Source organism: Limulus polyphemus, unplaced genomic scaffold (genome assembly GCF_000517525.1).
Source record: "Limulus polyphemus unplaced genomic scaffold, Limulus_polyphemus-2.1.2 Scaffold1694, whole genome shotgun sequence".
NCBI classification, from domain to species: Eukaryota; Metazoa; Arthropoda; class Merostomata; order Xiphosura; family Limulidae; genus Limulus; species Limulus polyphemus.
Window position 1 is genome coordinate 15,492 of NW_013667304.1, and position 20,858 is coordinate 36,349.

General features: G+C 34.6%; 1 protein-coding gene across 1 annotated transcript; it reads left to right on the plus strand.

Annotated features, from left to right (window-relative positions):
• Positions 1-2,922: 2,922 nt before the first annotated feature.
• Positions 2,923-20,262, plus strand: LOC111087059 (glycine receptor subunit alpha-3-like). The gene is made up of 5 exons (XM_022392313.1): positions 2,923-3,176; positions 5,396-5,478; positions 5,913-6,038; positions 18,922-19,271; positions 20,077-20,262. Exons 1-5 carry the CDS (start codon positions 2,923-2,925, stop codon positions 20,230-20,232), a joined length of 969 nt encoding a protein of 322 aa, XP_022248021.1. The 3' UTR covers positions 20,233-20,262.
• Positions 20,263-20,858: the final 596 nt, after the last annotated feature.

Below are 20,858 nucleotides of genomic sequence, written 5' to 3' on the forward strand. Positions count from 1 at the left end.
TAAGTAAAGTGTGTAAATCATTGTGAATTATAGCATTTGTTTAGGTTAAAGTGACTGTGGAAATTAAGTGTATTGCAAAGTTGTATTGAGAAAGAATAAATTAGTTTTAATTAAGAAAGGACTTGTATCACTGAAGTTCTTCGGAAAGAATTTTTACGGGTAATTAACAAACGAACAGAGACGTAACAATATTATAGAACAGGTCTTTTGATGTACAAATATTTTGGAAAATGAAACAAGATTAAAACTAATAGAAATTCACAATTTAGGTTTGGCTTAAATTATAAGGTTGAAAAGGATTTATATTGCAAAGCTAGTAATTAACGCCAGTATTTAGAGTTGTTACGACAGCGGAAGTCACGTGACGCTGCTAGCGCATGCGTGACCGAGTTTCTCGAATTATCGGGGAAGCTTGAGTGTGATCGAGACGCCTCTTTGTTAGTATATAAGTGGCGAGAAAAGACAGCGTAACGATGATGAATGTATGATAGTTAAGCGAACAGTAGTTACGGTTTTTCGGGTAATATATAAAGTGTGTGTTTTGTACTCGTCGAGGGCAAAGTTATCGAGATTGTGAATCGCTGTGATTTATAGCGTGTATTATAAAAGTTGTTAAGTTGAAAGTGACGAGAAACGTACTGATTGTGGAACTACCGTGTACTAAATGTTTGTATCGAGAAAGAATAAACTGGTTTAATCAAAAAAGGACATGTATCACTGAAGTTCTTCGAAAATAATTTCCACCGGAAATTAACAAACAAGCAAATATTTAACAGAGTTTTATCGTTTTCATTCTGTATATATTAAATTAATTATTCCATTTTGTCTGCGTCAATTAATTTTTTGTTTGTTTGTTTGCTAAGCGAAAAGCTAAATAATGAACTGTACGTTCTGTGCCGACCACAGGTATCGAAACCCGGTTTTTAGCTTTATGAGCCTTCAGACTTACCGCTGAAGAGCTCTGCTGTTTTTAATCCGAAGGTTCATCAGCAGAATGTGATATATATCATATCTCACCTGTACCACACATAAATGTATTTTCCTCTGTGAATTCCCTTTTCTTGTTATCCATCATAACTTGATTGAGTTAGTATCAACTAATGATAACACGATACTAAAATCTCCAGCAGAATTAGAGCACTAGCAACGTCCAGGAAACAAAAGTTATTACATCTTTAAACCAAGCATATTGTCAGTAATAATGTTTTATAACCTTATAGTTTTGTGTGATATGCAGTGTAATATTTAAATAAATGGAACCGATTTAATGTACAGTAACAAAGCTGGTCTGTATTAATCTTTAGCTAACTTTTAATTAATGTGTGTTTAGTACGTCAATGTTGGAAAGCAAATCTAGTGTTAGTAACTGCAGTTACAATTCTATATCGGGAGAGTGTAAAAACTTCTGGCTCTAAGAGACTGAGGTAACAAATTTTTAAAGGGAGATTGAAGTAAAAGCAGGTTTTTGTAGACTGCAGTAACGTCTAGTTTCTAGAAATGTAGTAATTACTCTTTAAAGACGGACGAAGAAAGAATATATTTTGATAGAGTGTTGTAATGTCTACTTCTCTAGAGTTTGTAGTAGCAACTCTTTAAAGGTAGAGTGTAGTAATGCCTATTTCTTGAGAATTTATAGTAGCAAGTATTTACAGGTAGAGTGCAGTTATGTTTATTTCTCTAGTGTTTGTAGTAGCAACTCTTTAAAGATAGAGCGTAGTAATGTTAATTTTTCTAAAGTCTGTAGTAACAACTCTTTAAAGGTAGAGTGCAGTAATGTCTATTTATCCAGAGTTTGTAGTAGCAACTCTAGAAATATATAGTTTCATAAAGTGTAGTACTCTTTAGAGGAAGAACGAAGAAAGAATAGTTTTTGGTAGAGTGCAAAAATATCTAGTTTCATAAAGTGTAGTGCTTTTTAGAGAAAGAATTAAGAAAGAGTAGATTTCTGTTTTAAAAAACTTTTTTTTCTCTGGAAAATATAATCTTTTTTTCTCAACATGTTACATTATTCCTTATTTGTTTCGTGTTTTCCTACCATTGCTTCCTGCTGATAACATTCTCGGTTATGGTGCTGTTTATGTTAGTTTTTAATATTAAATTTACTTTATAGATGTGATTTTATGATTTGGAGTTGAAAATTAAGTACATTTATTTTACTCTTACTTTCTCTAGTTTTGTGAGTAAAATATACATCGTTATAGTCATTGTTTTGTTCTTTAATGTTGACTCTGCCTTCACTAGTACATCTTACATCTTTGTTCTTCGAAATTTTTAGTTATATTTAATGTGCATCGGTGCTTAATTTTGTTAATACTTACAAGAACAATAATCACATGTAAATAATTGATTAGCACCCAGTCTACGAGTGGATGAGACCGGATTTGGGGGATCGGATGGGCTACAGAGGGATGTCACATTTTTGGTTATTCAGTAAGAACAAAAGTGAATATACTCCGACAAAGGGCTTGATCTGTTATCCTTAAAAACTCACATGCTACTTCCAAAAGATACCGAAGTGTGATCCTCGTTCACAAAACAGTAGAAGTGTTCACTTCCGGCACGTATCGCACTTAGTCTTCTTACATCAGCAAGTAAGCTGTATTGAGCCTTTCTCGGTCATCTATGTGGCATACCTCGTTGAAATTACGAGGCAAACGGTTTTATAGAGCTGAAGAGCCAGATCTTGTGTTGTGCAACATGTGAAGCCACTACTGTATTGTGTGTAAGATTCTGGATGACGGCTTTATTCCCTCATAGTCAGGAAACCAGTGCAAATTGGGCCATGCTGGTGGAATTTCATATTCCAGATATCCCAAGCAGTCCAAATCTCTATTCAAAGTTAATAACAGAAAAATTACCCACCAAATATGTTTCTCTAATTCGCAGACTGGGTGTTTGAAAATACTTGCATTAAAGCAGCTCATGACACGAGAAATTTTACAGGTCTACCAAGCAGACATATTTTATCATCAGTTTTGGAAGGATCATCGACTGAACTCCACCGCTACCAACAACTACCCTGACAACAAAGTTATTCTTGACAACAGATGGCGAAGCGACCTCTGGACGCCAGACACATATTTCAAGAACTCCATAGAAGGAAACGTTCACACTATTATTAATCCTTATTCTTACATGGTACTTTATAACAATAGCGAAATTTTCTTTGCTGCGAGGTGAGTCATAAGTAATAATATGGGACTGTTCTTATTTGGCTAATTTGTCACCAGAAGTCATATGATACAGCATATTGCTCACATGTAAGATGATACATGGATATTTTAAATCTCAGCAAAGTGCCCAGTTTGAGTACTACAAAATGGTCTGCTGTAAGATTTTAATATGACACAAACAATTCCTGCTTATTGTAAGTTAATTTCTATGACCAAGTAAGTTATTTGTTGTGACACAAAACTTCCTCTCTGCTGTAAGCTCATTAGTGTGGCACAGCTTTTCCTTTTTATTGTGACAAAAGCACTTCATTCGCAAAGTTTGTATTTATACTTTCCTAAATAATTTTGATAAAAAAACTGGCTTTGGGAACGACGTAAAGATGTTGACGAGCAACGGCAAGTTAATATCTTTGTTTAGAAAATATAGCCTGCTGTATTTAAGAAGAACGCAAAATGCATTTTTATTAATCTCTGTGTTGATAAGTGTTTGTTAAGTACTTTTTTTCACATGTCATCTTAACCTTTGAACTGACATAAAGTTGTTGTATAATTTATTTTATTTGTCTATTAATCTCTTTACTGACCCAAGATTGTTGAGTAACTTCTTTTATATGTCATCTTAATCTTTGTACTGACACACACACAAACTATTGTTGGTTAATGTCTTTCACGTGACATCTTAACCTTTGAACTGACATACAGTTGTTGTATAATTTATTTTATGTATCTATTAATCTCTATACTGATCCACGATTGTTGAGTAATTTATTTTATGTGTCGCTTTTATCGCTATAATGACATATGATTTTGGATATTTTATCCATAATGTCGTCTAAGTTCAATTTGTTTGCTCTTATCCACTAGTTTTCATTAAGACAATTCAAAAACAATGAAGATAATACAACACTCTTAAAATAATGAAGATATCAAACCTTTCCTAAAATAATGAAGATATCAAACCTTTCCTGACATAATAAAGATATTAAACCTTTCCTGAAACAATGAAGATATTAAACCTTCCCTAAAACAATGAAGATATGAAACTTTCCCTGAAACAGTAGGGATATTCAACCTACCCTGAAACAATAAAGATATCAAACCTTCCCTAAAAAAATGAAGATATCAAACCTTCCCTGAAACAATAAAAATATTAAACCTTCCCTAAAACAATGAAGATGTAAAACCTTATCTAAAACAATGAAGATATCAAACCTTCCCTGAAACAATAAAGATATTAAACCTTCCCTGAAATAAAAAATATATAAAACCTTCTCTAAAACAATGAAGATGGAAACCTTTCCTAAAACAATAAAGATATTAAACCTTCCCTAATACAATGAAGATATGAAACTTTCCCTGAAACAGTAGGGATATTTAACCTTCCCTGAAACAATAAAGATATCAAACCTTCCCTAAAACAATGAAGATATCAAACCTTCCCTGAAACAATAAAGATATTAAACCTTCCCTAAAACAATGAAGACGTAAAACCTTATCTAAAACAACGAAGATATGAAACCTTCCCTGAAACAATAAAGATATTAAACCTTCCGTAAAACAATGAAGATATGAAACTTTCCCTGAGACAATAGGGATATTCAACCTTCCCTGAAACAATAAAGATATCAAACCTTCCCTAAAACAATGAAGATATCAAACCTTCCCTGAATCAATAAATATATTAAACCTTCCCTAAAACAATGAAGATGTAAAACCTTCCCTAAAACAATGAAGATATCAAACCTTCCCTGAAACAATAAATATATTAAACCTTCCCTGAAATAAAAATAATATGAAACCTTCTCTGAAACAATGAAGATATGAAACCTTCCCTGAAATAAAAAAATATATGAAACCCTCCCTAAAACAATGAAGATGTGAAACTTTCCCTAAAACAATGAAGATGTGAAACCTTCCCCAAAACAATGAAGATATGAAACATTCCCTGAAACAATAAATATATTAAACCTTCCCTGAAACAATAAAGATATGAAACCTTCCTTAAAACAATAAAAATATTAAGCCTTCCCTAAAACAATGAAGATATTAAACATTTGTACTCAAAGCAAAAAAAAGGATAAATAAAATTACTCTAAAATACAATTTTAAACCCAGTTTAAAGTAATATAACACCAATTTGTTAAGCCACAATTATAATAAAATCTCTTCTATAAATAATGAAAAAACACGCATCGTTCTTCAGGCTTGTTTTCATTTTCCAGAATGTCTCTCAGTTTGAGCTGCGAGATGAACTTGGGATCTTACCCTCACGATGTGCAAGAATGTGGTATCGAAGTCATGAGCCGTAAGTACTCGACCGATGTAATGTTTAACATACAGTTTTTCAAAGATGGAATTACACATATAGTTTTAATCTAGACGTTCCTAGAAATTTGTATTGTTGTTTACCTGAAGGGAAGTTTAACGTAGCGTGATGAACGTGGCTTTAATGACTGGAATTTTCTCTAGAGTTTAGAAACAATTTGAATCATATGTGAAAAGCAAGTTAGGCTAGAGTGTTAACGGATTCTTGAGTCAGTTAAAGAGTAACCACTGTATGATTTAACCAGTTCGTCTGTTAGAGAGAGTTCTGGAATTATTGTTACCCGGACTGGACTTTTCACTCTGTTCACCGAATAAGAAAATAAATCGGCCAAAAATATAAGCCTTTACCACACTGGTATAGATATAAAAATACATGTATTTGTTGATGTTTTTGTATTTTTATTCGTGAAACAGTCCAGTATACAACTGACAGTGTGATTCTGTTGTGGAAAGAGTTTCAAATAACTAACAACTTGCTGCATCCGCAGTTCGACTTCAAGGGCCATAAATTCACCAACTGTACCAAGAAATACAGCATAGGTAAGAAAGATATTTGATTTACTATTATATTACTATTATTACTATTTGTTCTTTTCACTGGGCCCGGCATGGCCAAGTGGTTAGGACGCTTGACTCGCAATCTGAGGGTCGCGGATTCGAATCCCCGTCCCACCAAATATGCTCACCCTTTCAGCTGTGGGGGCGTTATAATGTGACAGTATTCGTTGGTAAAAGAGTAGCCCAAGAGTTGAGGGTGGGTGGTAATCACTAGCTGCCTTCCCTCTGGTGTTTCACTGTTAAATTAGGGACGACTAGTGCAGATAGCCCTCGTGTAACTTTGTGCGAAATTCAAACCAATCTTCTCGCTGTTCTCTTCCGATATCTTTGTTTTCTCACTGTTTTTTGTCAACTACCTCTAATCTAGATTGTTTTTGTTCCGAGCTATTACAACTCTTTGTTCTTCTCTATTAATTGTTTTTCTTCTGCTATTACTATTTTTTGTTGTTCTTATTGGTTTTTTTCTCCACTGTTACTATTTTTTTCTAACTATTATTGTTTTTAAACTTAGGATTTGTTTTGTTTAATTTGTTTGTCTTGAATTTGTTCAGTGTAACGCAATATATATATTCTTAGATGAATTATGAGTTAAATTGAATTAAGTTGTAATGTGTTTTCATGTTTTGGACCAGGAAGGGTCAGGTTCGTCGTAGACCTCTTTCTCCCTCTCACAAATTGTTATTTTGTTAGCACTTTTACTGAGTCCTAGATAATAACCCTTGTTACTTTGTTGTTGTATTATTCACAATATGTTACATTTTGTCCATTGTCTGCAGTTTAATTAACATATCCTCTTCGTACCACGTCCAATTCATGGGGTAATATTAACTTGTTTACTTTTACTGGCTTCACTTATGTATGATCGCACTATTAGTCAGCGTTCACAATACGGTTCCACTTAGCAGTCATATATATACACACACACACATAATCCTATTTGTACATACAAAACCCTTTTAAAATAAAGTTACGGTTGTCTCTAGGATTTAGTTAGCCTAGCACTGTTTGGCCTGTAAGATTCTTATTTATGATGTTTAGAGGGGAGAGGTAATTAGAGCTTGCTCATCAGTTCATTTTTATTAATATTTTTCTTATAATATTGAAGCGAGTTATCCAAGAGTCTGTCTGATAGAGCTGGCATGTTTGAATAGTTGTGTAGAAATACCGAGTTTGTTGATATCGTGGGACTCTAGATGATATTAATATGTGGTATCCAGTTTAATTTTGAGTCAAATGTAATCCTAAGAATGTTGTTGATGTTGCTACCTGTAAGAGAGTACAGTCTAGATATAACTGTAATCTCAATTCGCTTGTTTTGTATGATTTTGTAAATAATATGAGTTGTGTTTTGTGCGCATTAATTTTAATTCTCCACTTATTACAGTACAATTCTATTTCGTTCAATAGTGGTTATATATTGTATGTTGTTGTTGGATTTGGGGCACTCTTCCAGATTGCAACACCATCTGCGAACTGTGAGCAAAAAGTGTGGTTTGGGTCTTTGGGAGGCATGTCACTGACATACATGATAAATAGGGTAGAGCTAAGTACTCCTCCTTGGGAGACACCCTCCTCCGGAGTGCAGCACTCGGAGTAGGCGCCTTCAACATTTACTCTCATGCACCTAGCTTCCAGGAAGTTAGAAACTCAATGAATAATTTCTACGGGGAGTCGCAGTTTGGAGAGATTATACCTGATTTCATACCTTACCTAATGTTTTTCCAACATCTAGGAAGCATGAGACTGTATTATTTCTTCCGTTAATTTTATGAGATGATCTGTTGTTTGACTTGCTTTTCGGAAGCCATTTTGTATTTCTGGGAGTATTGATTTAGTTTCAAGGTAATTTATGAGTCTACTATTTATGAGTTCTTCAAGTAATTGTTCTAGATTGCTTGTTAGACTTATGGGCCTGTAATGTTCAAGGTTATTTACTGTTTACCTTCCTTCTGGAACATAAAAACATCGGCCTGTTGGTATGTATCCTGTTTTTAGAGATAAGTTGTATAAAGATGGGAGATGTTCTAATAATCTCAGAGGGCCTTTCTTGAGTAATGTGTTTTGAATTTTGTCCTGTCCTGGTGCACTGTTTTTTAAAAGTTTTATGTTTTCTTGTACTTCTACTACGTTGATGGGTCTGATAAGTTTTGTTGTGTAGTCGTGTTCCGCTTCTGTTGTTAAGTTATTGTGTTGAGTGTGCTTAGTTTATTTGTGTCAGAAGGTGTCCAATTTTTGTGATTTTAGTAGCTTAATGTCGTTTCTAATTTTGTTTCTGAGCATATTTATTTGCCTTTATGTTTGTGGGTCACCGGTTGTCTTATATTCTCGTCTTAATCTCCTTCGTTCTTTTATTTTGTTGATTATACCAGTGTTTGATTGCCATTTGGTTTGAGTATTGTTTATTGATACTTTTGGTATACTTCTGTCAGCTGTTTTGATGAGGCTCTTTGAGATTACTGAAAATGTTTTCATTTTGATTTGGTTTGTTTGTTTTGAATTTCGCACAAAGCTACACGAGGGCTATCTGCGTTAACCGTCCTTAATTTAACAGTGATAGATTAGAGGGAAGGGAGCTAGTCAACACCACCCTAACCACCATTTAATTTAGATACCTGTATCATTGTTTGTTTATAAGGAGTTTTTACATTACGTGATAGACGTGGCTTAATGAAAAGTTTAGAAAACTATTTGAGATGTATATGAAGAAGTTACATTAAGATTATTGACTTCTGAGCCTGTTGCAATGATTGATTTATTATTGAGTCACCGAGTTTAATTAATTTGTTGCTATCAACCGTTTAGCTATTTCAGTTTTTTGTATGCAACGAAGCACCAGTTCCATGCAAAGCTACACGAGGGCTATCTGTGCTAGCTGTCCTGGTTGAATAAAGATAAGGCAGCTAGTCAAAACTACCCATCGCCAAATGTTGGGGTACTTCTTTTACCAATGAATAACGGAATTGACTGTCACAGCTGAAAGGGTGAATATGTTCAGTGACATGATTTGAACCCGTGACACGCATATTACTAGTTGAGCGCCCTAAGCACCAGGCCATGCCAAGCTTAAAGCCTAAAGAAGCTAGAAAGTAATTAAAATTGCTATATAGGCGTATTAGTGAGCGTTAGTTTAGTTAAGTTGTAGAACTTAAAGTCAGAGAAATACACTTCTGTTATTTATATGTGAATTTTAAATTCTTATTCTTATCAAATAATTCAAAAGAATCGACCAACAATACATTTGTGTCAGGAGTGAGATTATTTGGTGGAAATAAATAAAAATAAGAAAGAAGCAGGATCAGAGATTTCTGGAATTAATGAAACAATGGAAGAAAGAGACAGGTTATTAAAATTAGACCAAAAATAAAAGGACAGAAAATTACAAGAATTGGATTGGACTGATTATTGTTAAGCACAAAGATACACAATGATTATCTGTGATCTGCTCATCACTGATATAAAAAACAGGTGTTTGTTATGCCTGCAAACTTACTGCTGAGCCACTGTGGGCAATTAGAAGAAAATGAAAAAGATTTAAAAGCCGAATCACGAGAACAAGTCATACGAAAAAATCAATTTAATCAAGGGAAAATAACAGGAAACTATAGGAAAGAGACAAAATGACATCAGTGAAGTAAAAGGGAAGTATTTAGGGACACCAGTAAAGGATGGAAAGATTATAAAAAAATATAAGAGAGTACATGAAGTAATTAATGAAGGACTGAAGTGTTATAGAAATGACACTTGCCCTTCTTTTGTGTTGTACTTTGATTGTGTTTTAAGTAAATATTCTTGACTTGTGCTGTTCGTATATTGTTTTTTGTTTCTGACGATTAAAGTTGAACTTCAAACTTACCCATACTATGTAACATGTCCATGTAATTTAAAATACCACAATGTAGGTAGGGAGAAAAAATATTTCGTGCCATTACCATAAATACTATCATTGCAGAGGTTTCTTGTACCTGAATGAATGTGTGTACTCTTCCATTTTCTAGTGAGTGTGTCAAGACTTCGAATCGGTGGATTTTTCAAAAGCAGAAGGATAAATAATTTGGAGGAAGAGTCAGTCATGACGAGGTGTGGTCAGGTTTGGGGGATTATCATATTATAATGGAGTTTTGAAGATGCTGGAAAGGTCCCTGATGGCTATCATCCTGCTGTTACTGACCTGGGAAGAATAAGTGAACTTATTTGAGGTACCAAGAATAGTTCTGTCTCTGAGGTTGAGCCTTAACATATGAGGAACTGAAGAATGTCGTGCTGATGCATGGCCAGGTGAATTCAATACCAAGTGGGGTGTTCTCTGAAAGACCACTAGGCATTTTCCAGCCAAAACAGTAGAGCCTCATTTTTGGTTGTATCCCTCGCAATTATAACAAAGGGACACAAAGCACTGCTAGTGGAGAGGGAAGGAGCTGTTTTGCAGCAGGCACTCACGGGTGAAGAAAGTCCTCTGTGGAACAGCAGAGAGCCTCTTCATGATTGGAGGCATATTGTCAAGTCAAGAAAGAATCGTAAGGTGCTGTTGATGGACTATATTCACCAACAGGAGCTGTTTCGCGAACAGGTGAGACAATGGGCACTTATGTGTCAGGGTGATCATCTTTGTGGCAGTAGAGAGCCTCACTGCGATGGTAGGCACACTGCCAAGGCAACCAGAGACTGCAGAGTAATCTGGGATCATGCAGGGTCAATAGGAGACCTACCACTATAGTACGTAACTCTGGGGTCAGGAGCTAACACTCATCTGAGTATAGGGCTCCTGACACCAGCCTTCTTCTCTGCACCTATAAATACAGAAATCTTTAGGCCATTGTGGACTACGAACCTGCTAATAAGAGACTTATACCAAAATCATGGGTAACTGTTTTTGAGGTGTGGCAGTTCTCTCCTCTGATGTTTAAAGGTGTGGCCAAGGAAGGTCTGGACCACTTTCTTAGACAGGTTTGAATAAAGAGGAGCAATACCACAGCTGCATTGGCTAGCTGAGATGCTGCTGCAGGCCTTCTGATCATTACATTGAGTGAAACTGCAAGCTATAATTGCTAATTGGTTGGCAAAGCGATTACATGAATGAAGTGTCATTCTTTGCCTTTTGAGCTATCAGGTGGTAATTCCTGACAAAATACATTGACTACATTTTGTGAATACCACTTTGATACCACAAGATAGAACATTCAATTGGTCGAGAAATCAATGATTGAAAGAGCTTTGTGATCCTTGCATTCTGAGTTATTGAGTGATTTCTGACAGCCAAACGATAGTACAAAATTTTGCAAGAATCAGTACCACTGGTTGAGTGGTACCAGTTCTCTAGAATAGATCACAGGGTGCTCGAGGGACTCTGAACTGTACACTTGAATGTAAATAACTTCTCCTTGTGCAGTGAAGAAGCAGAATTCTTTGCCATTGAAGAAAGTAGATTTGGTGTGTGAGTTGATCAACTCATGTATACAGTATCCTAATGGTTCATGGTTGGCTACTATTTCGTATATTAAAAGCACATTTACTGTGAGCTATTGTATTTGGCAAAGGTTATTTTGAGAGTATACTAACATGACCATTATTTAGTCTTGTGATGATAATAGTAGATGAAATGCCCAAGAGTAGCTAAATATTGCTGGTGATTAATTATTTAGTGATGTCTATAAAATACTGTTGAATTTCCCCACTCACAATATGCAGTATCATGACTATCAACAAATATTGTCTAATTCAATTACAATGATAATTGCATACAATCTGAGGTGGTCTGCTGACAGCAATTAGTGTATGTGATGAGATATAAAAGTTTGAGACATATGTATATAGCGATATACATGTATATATATATACATACGTGTGTATTTGTGTATGTGTGAGTGAGGGGTTGCACACATATATGAAGAGTTACACAAAGTCATTTGGTGAGTGTTTTGTAACACAAAATAAGTTGATTAAAGAGAATAACATTTGAATGAGAACACTAGAATATTTTGTGAATTTTAATACCCGGAGTTACGATGGTACAGCAGACCTGTAGTTTTCATTAATACAAGTACTAGAATTATTCAGTTTTTGACATTAAAATATTCAGCAGGTAATGAATTTTATTGAAAGAGATAAGATTAATGGTTAGGCTCATGCTGCTTTTGCATGAAAACAAGATTTCACCTATTGTTTTGCGAATGTTGGCCAGAAACATTTCAGGTAGTTTGAATTGAAATGTGAGAGATTTGGTAAAATTTACAAACAGTAACATGTAACACAACAAACACAATTTTGTTGCACTCATTGTTTTAGTTGACTATGTTTAAATATCTTCAGTCATTCAGATGGAAATATTTCAAAGAGAAGAGTTTTCTGAACATTTGCTTAATATTATTTCACTAAAAGTTTCAGTCATTATGCATAAAAGTGCAGACTATGTGTGTAGGGCCAGGTGCAAGAAGTGACACCCATATGGTTTAGTTTTGTAGTTGCTTTTTTTTCTACTAAACCTTTATATGAGAAAAGCCAAGCAGGAGATATTTGGTGATAATGAATATCTATGGTTGGAAAAATTAGGTTAGTGGCAATATGGTGTTCAATCTATTTTGGCCACTAGTGTGGGTATATATATCTGCAGTCTCGCTCCTCTCCTATTTCTTTCCTACCAGACCTAGACTCTGTTTTATATAACAACCAGAGAGTAAAGGGGTAACATAATGGTATTCCACGATATCCATGATAATCCTGGCCTCGAAGGGTGCGACTATAATTTATATCAAGCATGAGACTGAAGGATGTCTGTATCAACTGATCTTTCCACAGGTAGTTAGGATCATATTCTACAGATAGGATACATGTAAGTATACATAAGCCTGTAGACATAGTACCTTTGACCAACAATTTGTTCTTTTTTTTGGTTCTCAGCTTTTAAGATGTATTTTAGGGCAGAGTATTTCTATAACCAGACCATTGTAGCTTTAACCCACTCTTTGGATCGAATTTTCCCGACCATCCGGAGTTTGTTAGACTCTACCTTTTCAATCTTGCCTTTTAATATTTAAAATAAAATTGTTAAACATTCTGGCTATTTTTATTTTCAACCAGTCAGTTGTGAGAAGTTATTGTCTTCATTGAACTTCAAATTCCACTGAACTATACAAGAGTGAAAGGTAATTATATTGAAAATGTTCTATTTAAAGAGTTTTATAATGTTCCTGAGTATCACACCTTGCCAACCATTCCAGGAGCTAACCTTATCTTCCACACAGCAGACTCTATGGGTGAAGATGCATTGCTTGGCAATAACAATGCATCAGAAATAAAGACTGTTTGAGACTGCCGACAGGATAGCCCTCAGGACTCTGAAACCCCCAAAATCACTAGCCATCACAGTTCAGCAGGTCATGCCACCACTTCAGAATCTATCTTGGCAAACGAGAATGAATATATTAGCAATCAGCCAAGCAACTCCAGGTATAAATCAATTAAGATGAAGGCGAAGCCTCGGAGCAAAAACCTATAAGTGCCTCATTGAAAAGTGTTTAATCAAGAAGAATCACTGTCACGCAATGCATGTGCATCTTTGTTAGGGCCATTACCTTCATCTTTCCAGCAGGACCTTTTCACAGTTTCAATCTATGTAATTAACCATCAATAGATCTGATGGTCAATTACCTGTCACCACTTCAGAAGCCATTTTAATGACTACACCAACGGTGAGGACAGTGAAAGTATCAACATCATCCATCTTTATATGGATATCAACCTCATTAGCTGGATCTGTTTCTTTTAATTTTAAAGTTTTTTTGTATTTTGTTTGGATTGAAAAGTTAGAGCTCTCACACAGGCCTCCAACTGAAAGTAAAGAATGACTCATGCTGAAGTAGTTTGTGGTTTCAAAGTGGCAAGAGCAGGCAGCCAGGTAGGCAGAGGCCTGGCCATCATATAATTGCAAGGAAGAACATCTGCTAAAACATGAAAAGTCACCGACGCAGCTGGAGGAAGATGTGTGCCAACTTCAGTAAGAGAGTGAGAATTCGTAAGACTCTTGTAAGAGCCAGAGAGATTATTTGCCAGACCAACATGGCTAAGTTGGAAAATTCATTGTCAGCGCTCCTATGGGTAATTCACTCAAACATTATTACTAAATTTGTATATGTACGTATATTGTAACGACTTATTTATTTAATTAATTGTTATGTAATTAGTTTTATACACATGTATTTTTATGAAGAATATTTGAGTATTCATGTGATGTTCATATGTAAATTTTTCCATATGTACACGGGTCAATAACTTTGGTTAAGTGTGTTTTGTTTAATTTAAAGTTTTTACTTGTGTTCTATGCTGATGACAAGGGTTCTGTTTTCTGTGTATTTTAGATTTTCAATATGTACAAGAAATGTTCTTTTGTTTCTTATTTTTCCTGTGTTTTCAGGTAGCAAAGGGTTTATTTACAGTTATATTAGGATTTTGTGTTAAAGAGCTATTTTGTATGATTGCAATTTGCATATTTCAAGTAAAGTTATATTTTATATGTTTAAATGACTTATTTTTCGTGCTTCATGCATGTATATATATATGTTAAGGGATCTTTTTCCGTGTATTTTACTCTTATATTTGTTTAAAGTATGCAAAAAGTAATAAGGCCTTTTCTTTCTTTCATCACTATAAATTTTTTTTTTTATTATATTGTAAGATTGTTTTTGCCATTTAACAGGGTTGTATTATTAGGCAAGTGTTTCACTGGGGTGAGGATGATCTTTTTTGAAACACGATTAAAGCTTGATTGATTTTCTTTGTTGTTTCGCGGATGGCCGAGTCGACCTGAAAATAAAGAGAAAATATGATACAGCACGGTATTATATGTTTGATACCCCATTAAGTAACATGCAAATGTTTTTAATTTATATATTTCTTTAAATTGAGTTTGAACATAGAACATCATCAAGTAAGCAACTCCATGTTTCCTTACTACAATTAGGGCCAGATTCACTCTCATTGGTCATTAAACGTGTTTTCTTGTGGAAAACATGGATATCACTTCATTCGTGATAGACAGCTGTATTTTCTACCAACAAAGTGGGTACTGGCCACCCTGGGCTTCTTTACTCCTTTGCAAGAGTGAGAGTGTACTAGAGTCACGTGAGTGATATGTGGGCCATGAACAGCCCGGCTTTGTTGTTTTGTTTTTTTTATTATAAAAAGCCAGGCTCTCTTTTATTATTTAGACAGATAGAGGAGAGTTAGCTATAATTAGTTTTAGATTTTCTTTTCTTAACTTTGAGGATTTTATTTCAACTTCAAGTTTTAGCTTTTCCGTCCTTTTCACACAGGGAGTAGGGACTCATACTGAACTGCTGAGAGAAAGCTATTAAAGATTATTTCACACTATTTCTCTGGCCTATTCCATGTTTGTATAGCAAAAACTTGCTTTTGATTTGTATTGTTCTTTGAATGTATTGGTACGACAGCGGAAGTCACGTGACGCTGCTGGCGCGTTTGTCTCTGGTAGCGTGCGTGAGGTTGCTCGAATGATCATGAATGATCGGGGAGGCCCGAGTGCATTCGAGACGCCACCTTCGTTGGTATATAAGCCTGGCAGAGAAGCCAGCGATATATAGATAATTAAAGAAGCGAACAGTGGTGACGGTAATATAAAGTGTGTGTTTGTATTCGTAGGGAGCAAAGTTATCGAGATTGTGAATCGCTGTGATTTATAGCGTATATTATAAAAGTAGTTAAGTTTAAAGTGACGAGAAACGTATTGACAGTGGAATTATTGTGTACTAAAAGTTTGTGTCGAGAAATAATAAACTGGCTTAATCAAGAAGGGACTTGTATCGCTGAAGTTCCTCGGAAAGAATTTATACCGGAAATTATCAAACAAGCAGATACGTAACAGTATTGTCCCTTTCTTTGTGATGAATAAAGCCGGAGTTCAAAGAGAAACACCCATACTCTGTGGCACAGTGTTTGTTTTTGACCTCCTGTTTAGTGGGCCCTGCCCATTTACTCTAAGAGAAATCTGTGTAATGGAAAGTATTAAAATATCAGTGATGGGCAAAAGAATATTACTACTAAGATAAAGCCTATGTAAACTGAACTGACAGATCCGATGATCAAACCAGTCATACTTGTATTTGAATCTGCTCAAAGCTTTTAATCTCAAACACCATTAACTATGCAACATGAAATGGGAGAACCCATCTAGTGTACTAATGTCACTACTGCTGTTATTCCAATTTCGTGGATTACTCCAGTTACAGTACTACCTCAATATGAAGTATGCAAGCCAGTTCAACAGCATCACCCAATCCAAAACCAACAAATTATGGCAGAAAAGAATCAAGGAAAGCATACAAGGTGCAGTTCAAAATTATTTCGAAAATTTATGAAACAGCGAGCTTTTCATCTTACTGCACATTTGAAAGGATGCACTGTAATTACATGAAACAACCTACCAACTGACAGCCACAACATATTTAGAGTGTCACACCAGAAAGACGATTTTAAAGTTAAGTTAAGGAGCATTGGAAGCTGTAAGTGCTGAAGGTGTGGAAATATTTGCACAATTATCTTATCCATATTCTCCATATGAAATGATAGATTTGTTATCATATGATCAATGTATAGGTGCCATAGTTAATGAGGACATGCAAATTGGACTAAATTAAAGTAGAAGATCATTTGAAAATAGATATTAAATAAAATAAAGTTGGAGATAAACAACTAAAGACATCATCCATGAATTACAAGATTATAGAACCCAATGTTATAGAAACATTAACTTTCTCTGGTTGAGTTCTACAAGAACTCATAGTATTAAGCAGTAGGAACCTATAGGCTTACGGGAAAAGAAAACTGCTATAAATTAATATGGATGAAGGAGACGATATCTTCAAGATAAGAATAATCCACCTGCCCGATTTAGGGTAAGGAGTGAATTATATAAAGAAGCCAACTCTCAAGTCTGTGAGTACATTGATGGGAAGCCTTGCAACATATTGATTGACACTGGTTCTACAACCACCCTTGTTCAATCTGAGCTGGTTATGAAGGATGAGAAATTGCCTCTGAGGATAAAGTAAGCAAGTGGTCATAAAGTTCCAGCAAAAAGAAAGCTGGAAGTCACTCTACTGTGGAAATATTCCAAGAAGGTGGGCATTCCAAACCAAAGATCATCCAATATGATTTTTTAGTAGAAGAATGACTAAATGGTTAGTTTCGAAGTACATCATTCAACCTGCTGAAAGTCTGTTGAAACTAGAGTGGATTCCAATAGGACAGGCATTTCAAACCAAAAATAATCTAACATGGTCTTCTCTGAAGTTACATTGGTAGAAGAATGACGAAATGTTTAACTTTGGAGTGCTTAAGTCAACCTACTGAAAGTCTGTTGAAACTACTTCTAGAGTATTACCAAGGATACGGCGATAAGTGTATTTCTTCATCCATCTACCTAAAAAAATAACCTTCCTTGATAAAACAGTAAGTGCTGATAAAGGCCAAGAGGTCATTCCATCTTTACACCATAAACCACGTTAAAGAAAATGACCTAAAAGATTTGGTGAAAGAACAATTTAGTGAATAAATGAGTAAAGAAAAATATATTTTGTTAATCAATAATATAACTGCAACTTTTTTGACACATCTAATTAATCATTTCATAATTGGGATAAATGTATATTTATGAATATTAATATTGTTAATTGTCAATAGTTACTTTATTGTTAATCGTGGAAGTTTAAGCTTTATGTACGAAATGACAATGATTTCTGTGTGTGTGATCAAAGGATTTCCAATAATTTATGTGTGTGTGTGATCAAAGAATTTCTAATATGATTTCTGTGTGTGTGATCAAAGGATTCCCAATGATTTCTGTGTGTATGATCAAAGGATTCCCAATGATTTCTGTGTGTGTGTGATCAAAGAATTTCTAATATGATTTCTGTGTGTGTGATCAAAGGATTCCCAATGATTTCTGTGTGTATGATCAAGGGACTTTATAATCCAGGGATGGGTTAGATTCTTAAGCTGTGCTTTGAAATTCAAACATTCTTATTATTGTTTGTTTAGAGGGAGTTTTCATATCACATGGTGGGCAAAGCTTAGTGATTAGAACCTTTTAGAAAGATTAGGAAACGATTATAGCTGTAGTACAGATTATTGATTTGGGAGTCTATTGCAGTGATTTATGTGTTATTGATGTAGCGAAATGTTTTAGTCAGTTTGTCTGTCACTAGCAGCCAATTAAACAGTTATTTCAGTTTTGTTCATATTGAGTTTTTGTTGTGATGAAGTGCTAGAGATAAAGAAAATATTATACGTGCAAGAGAATATTGCAAGTGAGATTGCTGTATTATCGTCAACTGTGAACTTAAGCCAATCAGTGAACATTACTTAAGCAAACCTGTAGAGCTTATAGTGAGTGGACTGGAATTTGCATAACTTTATATCGAATAATCCAAAAGAACTTGCCCAACAATAGAAACCATACAACTGTATTTTTTCCACTGTTTTTACTACTCATTGTTTTTCTTATTGTTCTAATTCCCGTTTTGTCCTTCTCACAGTAATTTTATTTGTTTTTCTCCTTCTCTCACTAGTTTTATTCTTCTCACTATTTTTCTCTTTCCCTACTACTACTTTTGTTCTTTGTGGGGAGTTTTTCCGCTAGTACCACCAGTCTTTATTGGTTTTTCACTGCTTTTCTCCACTACTAATGTATTTGTTGTTCAGAATCTACTTTCTCACCACTACCGTCTTTTATCTCTCTCTTCCTCGTTATTCTGTATGTATATAGTTTTGTTATACTCGTTTTTTCTCCACTACTGAACTATATTCTTTATCCTTCACGTTGTTTTATCCTTCGCTGGATTTTGTATGCTTTCAGGAACTTTCTCTTGTTTGGCTGGACACTTCAGACTTTCTAGACGTTTTGGATACTTTCTAATCAACAAGTTCATTCCCAGCATTCTTATCGTAAGCACGTCTTTCCTAACCTTCTGGATTCCAGCTGATGCGTATCCCGCAAGAGTGACTCTGAGTGTGACGTCACTTCTGGCTCTCGTGACACAGCAATATCAAAGCAAGATGCCTTCTGTCTCCTACGTGATTGCTTTGAATATCTGGATGATGTCTTGCATTGGCTTCGTATTTACTACTCTACTAGAATATGCTCTAGTCATTGCTTTTATGGAACACAAGGTTTCACCTTTAAGACTTAATGTGGACAAAGTAAAGGTAAATTTATTTCAACTATGTACGAATTTTAAGTCTTGAAATAAGTTTCATTTTTCATTCTTTAACCATGGAAACAATTTGTATTAGCAAAGAACAAACATTTAGTAACTTTAGCTTAGCTTTTTGTCTAATAAATTTTCAAAAAAAAAAAGAGTAGGAAATATCAATCCTCTTCATTAAAAAAAGAACATTTAAATGGTGTTTAGAAATAGAAACCCCGGTATAATCACTTCTAACTTTCCAAATTTTCGTTAGTAGTACCACAACAGAATGACTATCTTACAATATGTAAGCAGAAACCCCGGTTTCATCACTTCTAACTTCCAAATTTTTGTTAATAGCACCACTACAAATGAATTTCCCACAATATATAAATATAAAACCTTTTTCATCACTTGAAAGTTTACAAATTTTCGTTAGTACGACCTCTTCAGATTGATGATATCGCAAGATTTTTATATGGTTTTACTTAACTAACCAAGCGATTGGAGGAAAGAAGAAAATTTACATTCGAAACATAAATATCTGATGGTGTATTTTGTTCCAGCAAATAATATTAACTTAGTAACGAAAACACTGACACATTCTTAAATACATTATTTTGAATATATAATGAGGAATTATTAGGTGATAGTAGTGTGTCTCTCTCTCTCTTAATTTATCTGATATATGAATATGTTGTTACATGAAAACATATGTTAAAATCATGAAACACCTCTACGTTTTCCACTGCTAGTTCGCTATGATGTACTTAACACTAAAATCTTTTCATTGTTTTATTATATTTATAATGTTTTCTTTGCAGGATGCAAATCACTACTCTAACACGAAATGGTTAGTGAGAGGTGTAATTAACGGAAGTATCACAGAACCACCTAATGACATTTTAACGAGAAAATTCAAAGAAGCCATCATAAGATTGACCGTCTTTCTAGAGTTTTATTTCCTCTCGGCTTCTTGATATTTTGTGTCAGTTACTGTTTGATATATATTTCTAACTGATTATGGATATTTTGTATCAGCTGCTTTGTTTGTATTTCTAACTAATTATTGCTATTTCGTGTTAGTTACTGCTTGCTTCATATTTCTAACTGATTATTAATATTGTGTGTCGGTTACTGCAAGATTCATATTTCTAACTGATTATTAATATTTTGTTTCAGTTATTGCAAGATTCATATTTCTGATTTGGGTTTTTTGATAACGTGTTTATCAATTATTGCTTCATTTGTATTTCTGATTACTTCTGTGGTTGTAGTGGTTGATATTCGATTCTGGGCTTTCTTTTTAGGAAGACTAATGTATTATAAACTTGTCTTGGATTCCCCTCGTTAGATGGTTTCCCACATTTTGATGGTTTCTCTTCTAGCTTAGCGGAGTGTTTTACCAACTAGGTGAATTTAAAGGCTTTTTATCTGTTCCTTCTTCTCGTGTGTTTCTCGTATCTCATTGTTTTTTCACTACTCTATTGAATGTTTTTTTTTGTCACGGTTGACTGATACTGCTGATAGATTGGTACTGCAGAATCTTGTGTTTTTATTGACGTATCCTTTATTGGTCTTTCTATTTCTCTACTGTATTGGAGTC

Excerpts from the sequence above, each read along its gene's own strand:
- LOC111087059 (XM_022392313.1), top strand. The coding sequence starts at position 2,923 with ATGACACGAGAAATTTTACAGGTCTACCAAGCAGACATATTTTATCAT. Across the intron at positions 6,039-18,921 it reads TACCAAGAAATACAGCATAG|GAACTTTCTCTTGTTTGGCT; the intron begins GTAAGAAAGATA and ends GTATGCTTTCAG. Across the intron at positions 19,272-20,076 it reads TTAATGTGGACAAAGTAAAG|GATGCAAATCACTACTCTAA; the intron begins GTAAATTTATTT and ends TTTTCTTTGCAG.